Source organism: Numida meleagris, chromosome 2 (genome assembly GCF_002078875.1).
Source record: "Numida meleagris isolate 19003 breed g44 Domestic line chromosome 2, NumMel1.0, whole genome shotgun sequence".
NCBI classification, from domain to species: Eukaryota; Metazoa; Chordata; class Aves; order Galliformes; family Numididae; genus Numida; species Numida meleagris.
The window spans coordinates 130,630,217-130,643,207 of record NC_034410.1 but is presented as its reverse complement, the minus strand read 5'-3'; the positions used below and the strand labels follow the sequence as shown (position 1 = coordinate 130,643,207).

At 37.2% G+C, this 12,991-nt stretch overlaps 1 protein-coding gene across 2 annotated transcripts in view; it reads right to left on the bottom strand.

The window, feature by feature from the left end:
• Nucleotides 7,519-12,991, bottom strand: part of ENY2 (ENY2, transcription and export complex 2 subunit) — a 5,685-nt gene continuing 212 nt past the window's right edge. For both annotated transcript variants that reach the window (XM_021387482.1, XM_021387483.1), the window contains exons 2-5: nt 12,816-12,909; nt 10,661-10,731; nt 8,544-8,618; nt 7,519-7,788 (exon numbers count right to left, since the gene is read on the bottom strand). In XM_021387482.1, the coding sequence (XP_021243157.1) occupies nt 7,712-7,788; nt 8,544-8,618; nt 10,661-10,731; nt 12,816-12,883 (291 nt within the window). In that variant the 5' untranslated portion in view covers nt 12,884-12,909 and the 3' untranslated portion in view covers nt 7,519-7,711. The remainder of the gene's footprint in view (nt 7,789-8,543; nt 8,619-10,660; nt 10,732-12,815; nt 12,910-12,991) is intronic.

The following is a 12,991-nucleotide window of genomic DNA, read 5'->3' as shown; positions in this document are numbered from 1 at the left end:
GACTGAAAAGACTGTGGCCTGTCAATAAGATCATTCTCCCAGGAGGCAGATTTAAAGCGAGACATTACTTGTGTTTTGTAGGATTGGGAAGGAGGTGAACAACCCATCTCTTCTCTTTCACAAATAAAGGATCTACCTGGTATTTAGATCTTGACTGTGTCATATAACTATAAGGCTCTGTTTACAAGTTATCCCAGAGATAAGTTACTTTGTTTTAATTTGGCCACATCCTAAAGGAAGCAGTAGCTGCTGCTGCTATTTTGGCAGGAAGCAAATCCCACCAATAAATGCCAGGTGTAACTGGGATTCAGATCTCATGGGGATTTAAACATTCTGTTCTGTCATCTAAATGCTGGCTTCCTCTAGCTATCAATTGAGCGCCTTTGCATGCATTTAGCTGCAGTGGGATAACTCCAGCACGTACAGAAACAGAACTGTAAATAGATATAACTGTAGCATCCATAATTGTATCTACAGTTACAATATTTAAGAGCTTCTGCAGCTGCCATTTGGTTGAAGTTGGGCAGTTTTTAAACAGCAAATGTGAATATTGGCTTTTAAATTCCACTTAAAATGTACTGTAGAGGATAATGTTCTATGTTGGCTCTAGTCTTTAATGCTGATTTTAAAAGAGAAAATAGATGCATAAACTAAACTACAACACTTCCACAACTGCAAATTAGAGATAGGTTAACAAGACCTTTATACAACCAATTTATCACTTCATTACTGAAAAGAAAAGCTCTCTCTCTATCCTGAATTATTTAGTCATTAAGTAGCCTTGCTTGACTTACATACATAGCCTTTCTTGCGCTTCTTGTAAACAAAAAAAATTCTATACACTATAGTCAACTTCTCTGAAGGTGGATCCTAGGAATAGCGTTAACTTCAAATCCTCTAAATAATTAAGTACCTAGCATGTTGCTTTATAAAAATATACACATGGATACACACGTGCATGCCTGCGTATATATGAATGTTTCTCAAATTTGAATGTAGGGAAATGAAAGAAATAGTGCATAGCATGGAAAGATAAGGTTTCAAAGCTTTGTTGGGGAGAGCATTTAGGAAAACAAAAGATTTTAATTCTAATGTTTTGTGGGTTTTTTTTTTGTTTGTTTGTTTTTTGTGTGTGTGTGTGTGTTTTTGGTGGGTTTGTATCATGAAGATGTTCTTTTTTTCTTCATACTTCTACATTTGGTATAAGAATTTCTACCTGTTGGTAGGATCATAGAATTATAGAATCACAGAATGGCTTGGATTGGAAGAGACCTTAAGGATCGTCTAGTTCCAGTCCCCTCCCCTGCCGTAGGCAAGTTTGTTTCTCATCAGATCAGGCTGCCCAGGGCTTCATCCAATCTGGTCTTGAATGTCTCCAGGGATGGAGTATGTACAGCTTCTCTGGGCAGCCTGTTCCAGGTTGTGAGTTTCTCTTCTATTTGTAAAAAAAAATGAAACAAAATGTACTTTACTTTGATAGTAAGGAAGAGAGAATTTTAAACTTTGTGTACACTGAAATAGATCCACTGTAATGCAGGACAGTTACAGCCTGTGATAATGGGGATTTTTCTACATGAAAATGCTGTTTGTGCCTTCTGCCAGATTTAATTGACTCTTTTCAGGAAGAATTATACTAGAACTGAGGAAAGATTTTAGCGGAAAAAAAAAAACAACTAAAAAGACTTAAAATAATCACAAATCCTCCCTTTTCTCATTTTAGAATAAATCGATGCAGCGTAAAATACCTATGTTCATAGATCAGAAATTTCAAAACTCAAGTTCTTAGTGGAGCACCTATGTGCTAAGCCTAGGTGCCTGTTGGAAGTGTTGAGCTCCCAAAATCTGACTAAAATAAACACGAGCTTCAGACAAACTTTACTATCTTGATTAAATTTGTGTGGGGACATCTAGTTTTGATGGTGGTGGTGAAACAGCAACTGGTTATGAATGACTGTGTAACCCCATAGGTATAGGCTAGAGGAGACAGCAATCAAAGAAAGGCAATTAGGAAACGAAATAAATACAATTTTCATCAAGTTTTCTTCTTTATTCCATGGCAGTGAGGAAGCCACCTTTATCAAGTCAACAGGTAGAAATTAGACATAGATAAAATTCTTTCTGATCTTTACGCAACAGAGGGAGAACAGGTCTCTTTCCACCCACTGGCTATTTGCTTAAATGCCCTCTTGCAAAAAATATGTCAACAATATATCAGAATATGCCAGATATTTTGAAATCTAATCTGAACTACTCAAACATTAGATTCAGGATTTGGGCAGAAAGTTATCTCAGAATAAAATGCATGTGAAGAAATTAAGAAACAGGGTAACTGGATCGGAGGATATTTCAAACTAAGTTAACAGAAAGATATTACAGTTGTTAACTGCTACTGACATTTCTACTGTAGATTCCTAGGGTTTGATATTCTACTAAATTACACCTGTAATGGGACTAATAAATTCTGTTTGTGTTTAACTGCAGCAACATTTCTCTTCATGGAAACTGCATCCTTAGGATTCATTAAAAGGTCGATCCTTGAAAGTGCTGGAAAATAACATTTAAGGTGCTGCTCAGCTTTTCCAGACAAGAGGGGTTAAAAAGTGGAAGACGTTTATACAAGTCAGTGAACTGCTCTGAACTTTAAATTCTGTGGTGATACTTCTGTGTATTTTGCAACAGAGAATAAGTGCAAAGGCAGAGTGTATATATAATCTGCTTTTCACTTTTCAGCTGGAAGAAACTGAGCTGCTGCTGGCAGCTCCAGGGACCACTCCTGAACTTCCAGTGCTGAACTTCCAGAAAGTCTGAGTAACTCTGAACAAAGTCAGCTCTTCCAGAAAGATATCTAGTACTCTGGAAAGCACTGAAAAATGAAGAGATTAAGCAGGTGTGATTTTGCATGCAGCAAATCTTTTTCTTTTTTTCTTTTTTTATTTGGAATTTATCCATCTCCTGTTTTCGTCTACTGCCTTATGCATGTAAGATTGAAGTATTCTTTCTTTTGTAACTTTTCCCTCAGGATGTTCTGACACACCACAATAATATCTTTTTTTTTTTTTCCAAAAGATAATTTTGGGAGATTTTAAAAGCTTAACTAGTAGAGCACACTTGCAGTAATTCCTTTTTTCAGTACACCTTTTTTTTCTATGGCCTTTCGAAAATGATAATCATATATCATGAACATCAGTCTCATCCATATAGCATACAAAGATAACATCAATGTTATGTTCATCTTCACTCAAATATACTGAAAGATCACATGGATGCAGATGATGAGTTTTTCACTATGATTTTCAGTATCATTGCTTTTCAAGGAATTAAGTGTTACCCTCTCCAGCTGGACGTAAGAACTCAGACTAAGCTGAATTTGTTTGCAGTAGCTTGAACAGAGCCAGCTGACAGATCAGAGCAGGACAGGGTGCTCTGCCCTCATCAGTGCTCACCGCTGGCATGCCAACCACAGATTTTATCAGCAGCAGCTTGATACTTTACTAGCTCAATGATTGCAAGAATGGATAACCTCACTCTTACTAACTCCAACAAGCAGAAATCAGCAGGGATTTATCAGCAGGATTTTTTAATGATCTATTAGTAAATCTTTTGATTAGTTTTAAGGTAAATATAAAGAACGCTTTGAGAATAATATTGTTCAGATGGTAAACATCACAGGAAACATGAAATACCCTCAAATTAGACTAGGTCATCTCTCATTCCAAGCAGACTGCCGATTAACCTATTCATTACACTAACATAGTAAAGCATAAATTATGTATGAGGAAAGGAATTAAGTATTTCTCATTTTGGGCTCCAGTCATTACAAGTTTGGCTCTGCAGCCACAGCTGTTTCTTTCATAAACTGAATAGCTGAGAAAAACAGGCCAGGTAGAGCACAATTCTGATTTCAATTGCAAAGAAAGCCAGCAGGTAAGAGAGTTGGATATTCTTCATTGCTCTAGTGAAAACTCAGTCACTAAATAAGTTAGAGCCCAAGCTGTAAGATATCACAATCACTACAATTGAACATATCACCATAATTAAACATATTCAATTATGAGAAAAAAAAAGATGAGAACACAGCTAAGCAGTGCAGAGCTGTCAGACCAAAGGACCCTTTAAACAGGGAACTGAGAAGCAAAAATAATAACACTAGCATTTTCACATGCTTGTTTTAAAAAAAGAGAAAATTTCATATGTAAATTTTATGGCAGTAAACAGAAGGAAGAAGGGGAAAAAACTTAATAGATATTGGAAAAAAGATTGAAAAAACCTCTGGTGACAAAATGATAAGGCCTTATGGTGTGTAAGTGTTTTTGATGTCAGCACAATTCCTTGTTGATATTGCTGATAAATAGCCTCTTTTAACAAGACCATGTCAACACAGAGGAGTTTTCTTGGGAAAATAATTATCAAACAAATTAAAACTAAAAAACGTTTCAGTTCACTTTGTGCTTCACTTTTTTTTCAGACTGTGTTTCAGTCCCCTCAGGGCTTGACTAAAGGAGAGCACAAACTAAGTTTTCTGTGTTGGTCTTCCATTGACATCAGGAGGACTATTCAATTTACTGTTACCTAGAATTTGGTCTAGTGAACAGCCAAGGATATACTAATTTACTCTAGCTCTTATCTGACCCATTATTTGAATGCCAATATACAAACTGATTTTATTTCTTACAGGTTTGTCTGCAAGAAGACTACGCTGACTCTGCTGGTAGAGTTATCTATATGGCTGTCAGCTAAAAGAAGTGTACCCACAGCTGAGATAATTTCCATCAATCTTAAACTGACACATTCTTAGCTATCTATTTCTGGGTGCCGTCTACCAAAAACATTTGTAAGGAACAGATACACTTCATGACATTAGGCATGCTGAAATTTTGGGGGAAAAAAGTTTCTAGAATCATAGAATACCCTGAGTCGGAAGGGACCCTTAAGGATCATTGAGTCCAGCTCCTGGCCTCACACAGGGCCACCCAAAAATCAGACCATAACTTAACACATCTGTCTGTGTATGTTGTAGGTATGGAACCTTTAGCAGCATGGGCCATCTTATTTTTCAGTGTGCAAAAAAATTATCCCCCAAACAAGAAAAAAAACAGGACAATGTTTTTCTGGCTGCATCTTGAATATTACCAATTGTTTTAAATCCTCAACCAAACGAGTAGCAGAACAAAGCCATCCCTGTGCATCTGAGAATGAAACCTACAGCTAAACAAAAACATGACGTTACTAAGGGGAGCAATTTATTTCTCAAAAAACCTTTTGCCAATAGCAGTGCAAATCTAACCTCATTCTTAGAAATTTATCAAGATATCTGAGCAGTCCACTTCAGTATGCTTTGGATCTTTATAGGTAGTTAATTGTGCTTTTTACCTAGTTAGTGTGCAGAGGCTGCTCCGATGATGATGAACAGACCTCACTGCAGAATGTGCTGCTCTCAGTTTTGACATCAGACACAGCCTGTGCCATGCAGACAAGCTGCTGACATGTGACAGGTCAGCAAGAATTCTCTCTTTCTCGGAATGCTCTTGCATTCCAAGCCAGCCTGGGCAAAACATTACAACTTATTTTTGGAAGCACGTGAAATAATTATTTGTTCAGCCTTCAAGTTCAGATTGGTCAGCACAATTCTGTGAAAATACACATGTTCAGTCTTTATTGTGTGCCAAGTATGAACTGCCTATAAAAGAGAACTACGCAGCACTTATAGCCGCTTACTGATGTATTTAGAGAACTGTCGTGTTCTCAAATGTTTATCAATTGGACAACAAGCCTTACACAGAGTGATATAGGAATACACGAATTCTGGCTCTCACACTGCTGGAGACGTAAAATGAAGGAAATCAGCGGGTGCTTTGGAGCAAGTTCTAGGCACACTGCGGCCGTTCATCAAGAAAAGACTCCTAAAGGCATGTGGAAAATATTGAAGAATGTCAGAAAAATCCTCTAAGAACAAAAGAAGAAGAACATGGAAGATATTTTACAGCCTTGCCATATGTTAAATAGACACTTAAGCAGCATGCATTATGCTGGATTATGTGGAGAAACATTCTGTATTCTATCAGTTACCATTGGATAAATGAGGCCTACAATGAAGAGCTTAGAATAAATATCCAAATTTTGAATTCAAACAGAACATACTCATTGTAAATAATCATTGTACAAAACAAGTGTATGGACCTTACAGTGGAAGAAAGGATTTTCTTTCTAGTATCCACCATTACTCAGCAGTGTAAGCGTGCTCTAACTGGCATGGTTCACAGCAGTACCAGCCAGGGCATAAAAAGCTGCAGCTGTGTTACACAGCAGACCCTGGCCTTGGCTTGTTCCTGAGTTCCATTAGCAGCAAGAACTCAGTCTCATATAGTGTACTATTACAGGCAGATTCCTCACAACCTGCTGGTCACTAATTTGCACCCAGAGCAGGTAATTTCATGCACTTGCTCCCTGGCATTGATCATCACGCCTCTGCCGTTCCATCGCAGCCGCTTACCACCAGCTGGACTGGTTCAGCTGCTGCCCCAGCTGTCTGGCTTCAAGCACTCAGCACGTGAAATAAAAACCCACCTCTGTCACAGAGCATATTTTCCCTTGGAGAAGCGGCTGAGCAAGGCGGCAGCAGTCCCCAGGCTGCGAGTGCCACCTCCCGGCCTCCTCGGGTAAGCACTCCAGCCAGCCGTCCCGCCGAGTGGGCACAATCGCCTGAACAACTCTGTGGTACCTTGTGGAGTATTCTTCCACTTAGGAGCAGTTAGATTTATGTTCAGTCTATTCATTTCTCCTCGTAGCCAAGCCAGTAGCATGCACTTGCTTGTTCAGATTCTCCTTATGCTCACCCACGCTTCCTTAGCTATTGAAATTTATCTCAAATTGAAGTTCCCTAAAACTGAACATTTTCCGTGCAAAGCCACTTTCCTGACCCTGTTCATCAACTCTTTTTATTTTTTTCCATCATTTATAGTCTTGGCTGAAGTTGCGGTTCCAGATAAAATAATTTAAAATTTATAATCTTGAGCCTTGTATTGCCTCATTACTGTATCATACAGATTTCAAAACATCCCAAACATTGACATAATTAAAAATTACCAATAATACTGGCTAAGCTAGAAAACAGTATCAGGATAATGACTTTCTTTGACTGAAGTAAAGGGAAAAAGGAGTAGAAAATTACTGATGAGAGATACAATTCCCTTTGCTTGACTCATTAAACGTCTTATGAATTACTGAGTATTTGCAACACAAGTTAGAGACTTTGAACCACTCTCCAACAACAAAGTACTACAGAAGACATAGTCTTAATTTCTTAATGCTATCCAGATACTTAGGAAAAATGAGCAAAAATAGCATGTTATATCTGATTTTCCAGACTTCTTTCCTTTTCTGCATTACTAGTTAACATATTTGATTAAAAAAAAACAACAAAACTGAACTTCACTCAACTGTACAAAAGTGGAATACTAAAAGCTAAAAATTGAAACAGGTGTCACCCTATTACAGTGCACTGATAAAGAGCCATAGAACCACAAGTCCACATAATTTTTTATTAAAATAACACCAGAAATTGATGCAGTGCAACGAAATTTCAACTCATCTTATGAAAAAAAAAAAAACAAAAAAGGAATTTCAATCCTTAAGCATGGAAACTGCATTCCAATCCTGACATGAATGACATAATGCAGAAACAGAAATGCTGTATCCAAGACAACCACTGAAGTTAAAGATTGGCATGCTGGGCGAGGAACGTTCTTATTCTCTGTAAGAGTTCTTTCTTCACACTGTCTGGTACCAAGGCTGAAAAATACAAAATAGCAAGAAGTAAAAAAAGACAAAAGGGAAAACACACTAATATCAACCAGGTTTCTCCTGGCCACAGTTAAGAAAATTAGAAAAGTCTTAGGGAAACAATTATTTGACAGTGAACAGGATAGGATGACCAGAAATTGGTTTGATAATTCCGGGTACTTCTATCTTTCACAAATTTAAGAGCAACGATCTCAGCCGTGACATAAGAATGAGGGTCTTCAGTAAGTCATTTTGAAGGCCTATTTTTTATTTAAGACTGAATGAAGTTTCTCCATCTAACACCAAAGCTTATTAGAGACTTCAAGAACACTATAAAGATGACTACAGTATTTTAAGATCCCATATCTTCTGCATGTATATGCTCTGTCCTTTGTTCTTCCTACTTCCCTTTATGCTAGTACCATTAATCTAGAAATTCCATTTAAAAGAGAACTGGAATTTTAGAACATCTCTGCCTCATACCCAAAGTTTTCTTGGGAGCATTAAATCAATCACAAAGATGAATACAGACTCATAACTAAATAACAATCTGCAGTAGTCTACACACACAGATCATTACAAATGTTGAACGGCTGTTACTTAACATACGTTTACATGTTTTATTCATAGTTAATATTGAGATATTAACATTTTTCCTTGTATTGAACATAGGCAGTTTCACAGTACTGCTTTCAAAATATTCTTGCAATACAAGTAGGTATATCTATTAATGTATTATGATATCTGTTTTTGTGTTTTCTTACCTCTACCTTTGGGAGTGATTTCTGCCACCAAATCATCAACCGTAACATGCTCTAATCCTTTTTCTTTAATGACATCTGGGGAAGACAAAAGACAGATATTTGAAGTCCTAACTCATTAATTAGAAGACAAAACTTCTGTCAATGATTAAGATGCAAACACGCACTCACAGGTCATCAGGAAAGCCTATAGCTCTTGACCTAGATTAGGTTATTAACTCACTTTCTACTGCATTAACAGTGGACTTAATCTCCAATGTATAACATAGGTTTAAGGATGGAAACTTACCATTACTGATGCATCTCAGTCAGCTCATAGCTTAAAATCAAATGTTAGAAAGCTTAAGCTTATCTGAACATTGCCAATTGTGTGTATTACTAGAAAGTTTAGTAGTTTGCAAGCTGGTCTGATCATCTCATTATTATGTAAACAATGTTTTTGAAGAGAAAGAGATGGAATTGGAAAAAAAAAATTCACTTCACAGAGGCAGCGATTATTTACAACTCTTCCTAAGTATTTTAAGCAATATATCTCCATATACTGCAGCAAAGTAAAAAGAGCAAATATGAAAAAGTATAAATCTGCAGCAAAACAACAGCTATGCTTAAGATGTACTGTATGTTTAATACATACTGGTATTTAAATAAATTGCCTACTTATACTGCATAGATAGCTACTGAAAAAATAAAAAAGTAAATGCTGAAAAGATGCCTCAATTAAAAAGCATAAACCTAAAATAAATCTTGTTTAAAGCAAATTTTAACTGTATGACAGCATGTAGAACTGGGAGGTCCTAGTTGCCAAGCTACCGAACATATTTTCTCAACTGACATTGTGCAAACCTTTTGTCAACTATTTTTCTTGCTTGAATTCCTGTAGAAATTTATCTTGGATCGCTCAATTATTGTCCCTTGTTCACAATGGCAAGAGGCTGTGGATGCTGCCTCTCAGGAAGGGCCCAAGATCAGGCTGGATGGGGCTTTGAGCAACCTGATCTAATAAAAAGTATCCTGCCCATGGCAGGGGAGTTGAAACTAGATGACCTTTAAAGGTCCCTTCCAACCCAAGCCATTCTATGGTTCTATGACTCAGACTGAACAGCAGAAAAAACAACCAAAGGGAAAAAAAAAAACAAACAAAAAACAACCAAGAGTCTAACCTTTCTATTGGAGGTTATTATGCTCTTTGTAGGGATAACTGAACTTTTGTGTGCCTTCTCAGCAGATGCAGTTACAATTCTACATACTAATGTAAACCCAACAACTTCAACTAACATTACAACAGCAGATTATTAAGTGTATAGTTCAGAAGGCAGACAAACATTCCTTTCATTATCTGTACTATTGAAATGGGTAATCTCTGGCAGTGGGATCAGGCAGAAAACTTCAAGCATTAATCATTTCAGCCTCCTTTGCAAATCCACCCATGAAACCAATTTAGCAAACACAGCAGTATAAATATTTGGTTGATAGACCAAATCAGAATTAAAGCAAAAGCTCAGTGGATACATCATTTGTATGTTATTTTGGTAATACTCTTGGAGGCTTAAATACTATTTATAAAATAACAGTTTACAAGTCAGTAAATTGCAGTCATGAAAAACAGTTTTCTCAAAACTAAGAACGCATGTACTCAGAGATTCATCAGCTTGTTTTTCCTCATTTAGGTAGATTATCTTATTTTCATAATTCTTCAAAAGTAGTACAAATGTACTTTTTTCTCTCCTGTACACAGATGACACAGTTGTCACATTTTTCTAAGTTGTGTACCACTGTATTTTCTCCCTTTTCCTTTCTCCTGTTTTTATCCACCTGTAGCATAGAATTCATCTCCCTCTAAACATAAAAGCTGTATGGTCATGAATATTTAGGGTGCCAATTCCAATACTTTTATCAGGAGCTTACTGAGTTTCAGATCAGAAGAAAGCTTCAAGATTTTCTTTTCCAAGGATGGTAAGATGCCTTCTTGCACGTGAAACCAGCTACCAAGAACAGTTTCCTATTCCCTAAATATCATTTAAATTGAGTGTTAGGCAGTAAAGCCTAAATAAAAGTTCTACCTTTATTTGGCCACAGACTCAGTTGCCCACAATGGACGCTAGTTATTTGAACACCATTACCTTTGCAATGTGCCTTCAACTGATCCTTCCAGCCACACTCAATTAACTTGGCTCTCAGCAAATCTTTAAGGCTGTTAAGGCAATAAACAAACTTGTTACAAACAGCAAACATTCCTAACAAGCTCAAATATGCTTCAGTGTGAAAGTTAAGCTTACAATTGCTACTCATAGCAGAATTTCCAGAACAGCAGCAGAAATGGCTAAATTGCATGCGAAGTCCATCCTGAATGACTACCAATTTCAGTTTACCATGCATGGACTGCGAGAAGGAGTTGGTTTGGAAGCTAATTTGGTCTTTCTTTAGGTAGCACTGATGCTGCAGGCACAGAGAAGAGGGAGAAGCCTGTGAATCACTTGAACATTCATCCCTGAAGGTTTTCAAGAAACATGTACGTATGTGGTACCTGGGGCCACGATTTAGTGGGCACGATTTAATGGTTAGACTAGATGACCTTAATGATTGTATGAACTAAGTCAACTTAGTTACAAATGCCAACTTTCAAAGTCAAAATATTTTATTTGAAACCAGAGCTTCAAAATAAATAAAACTTTCCTTCTCTCCTTTCTGAAAGAAGAATTTGGTGCCACTTATGTTGTCCATTGTCTCTCCAGTTTTGTTTTATTTTTTGCTGGGTGAAGAAGGGATAGGGATCTTACATCTTGAATCAGCAAAGAAAGAAAAAATCTTCATATGTATCATGTAATTGTAAAGTAGCACTTGCTTTTTTTAATTTGAAAAAAGTGTTTCGGTATTTCAATCTCAAATTGGAACTGAGAAATCTGACCAATTAAACAATAAAAATCTAGTTGTTAAAAACAATAAAAGGAATCTTCTCTACTAAATTATATTAATTAAACTACAACAAGAGCTGTATTGCTTCCTAAAGATTATAAGCATAAGAAATAAGGATTTAAGCAACAAATGGAAAAGATGTACAACCACCTACTGCAATGATACACGTATACCATATATTAAAGAAGAATACTGAAGGCAAACTAGAAAAAAAAAATAGTACTGAAAAACAGAAGAAAGGAAGATGAAACTAACATCTTAACCCTTTCTCCTACAAGCTAGTAAGCTGGCTTATTTTGTACCATGCTGAATTTCTCTAGCAATATTCTGCTCTTCAGAATAGATGGAGCACAGAGAGATGCTGCACTGGGTACATATATACTCTTTGAACTGGATAGAGGGACAACAAACTGTTGAGGAAAAGCAGAGTAATAACAGAGGTAAACTTCAGGGCTTCTGGGTATTTCTTAACTCAAGAAATCAGAGCGCTTTGCCTCTGATCAAGCTAGCTTGTAATACAGCTTTTAACATCCTGTCAAAACTCTACAATTAAATAGGCCCCAGCACCATCTCAAGCAATGGCATGCTCTGCTGAAGCTCTGTGCAGTCTCCAATGGGGTGTTTGCAGTCAGCAGAGAACCCTGACACCATGTCAGTCTACAAAAGGTTACAGCAGGTACAGGGCTATGCCAAGGCCTAGCCTTCCTAGGCTCGTTCTTACACAGGTGTAGAACAATTTAGGAAATGCAGCTTTTGGTTCACAGTGTTACAATTACACTGAATGGAGGAGAACTGGAAAGTGAAAAGCAGGCTAATGATATCTGAATCCAGTGCAAGTAGACTGAGGAGACAACAGAAGGCTGAAAACTAGCTGCTGCACTACACTGTGTTGTTCACTTGTTTGTCTTTGTGGGGGACCTACAATGATTTGCACAAGTGCCATTTCATGCAGTCCCCTGCATATTTCCTTTCGTGATGAAATGGCACAGAAACACCAAAAAGAACCTTAAGAGCAGAAATGAATGAGTTGTCTCGTTCTCCTTATCAGGAAATAACACAATTTAACTGAAAAAAAAAAAAAAAAAAGCAAGAAAGTAACAGCAATTTGTGTACAAGAGTTCTCCAACACAACATACTGGAAGGAAAAAGCATTAAAGTTTAGGGCCAACCACCCCCTATCCTTTATTTTATCAGATTTTCTCCCTTGAAGGGCAACATTAAAATAAAACTCTTCAGGTGATAACATTTTGATAAAGTTTTATATAATACAGAAGATCTTTGCATTCAGACATTTGAGCTGCACTGACCCAGGCATCCTTCAGCTTTGCCGCCGCTGAGGGCCTGCTACCAGCACAGACTTACCGCTCTCGCTCTCCCGTTTCTATCAGCTTTTGGTTAATGGTGGCTCTCATCTGGGCATCTTTGTTCATTTTGCAAAGCTCGGTTTTCCACCAACCTGCGGAGCAGAAGACAGGTTTAACGAGATGAGCAGTACCAAGAGCACTAAAAAAAAAAAAAAAAAAAAAAAAAAAAAAAAA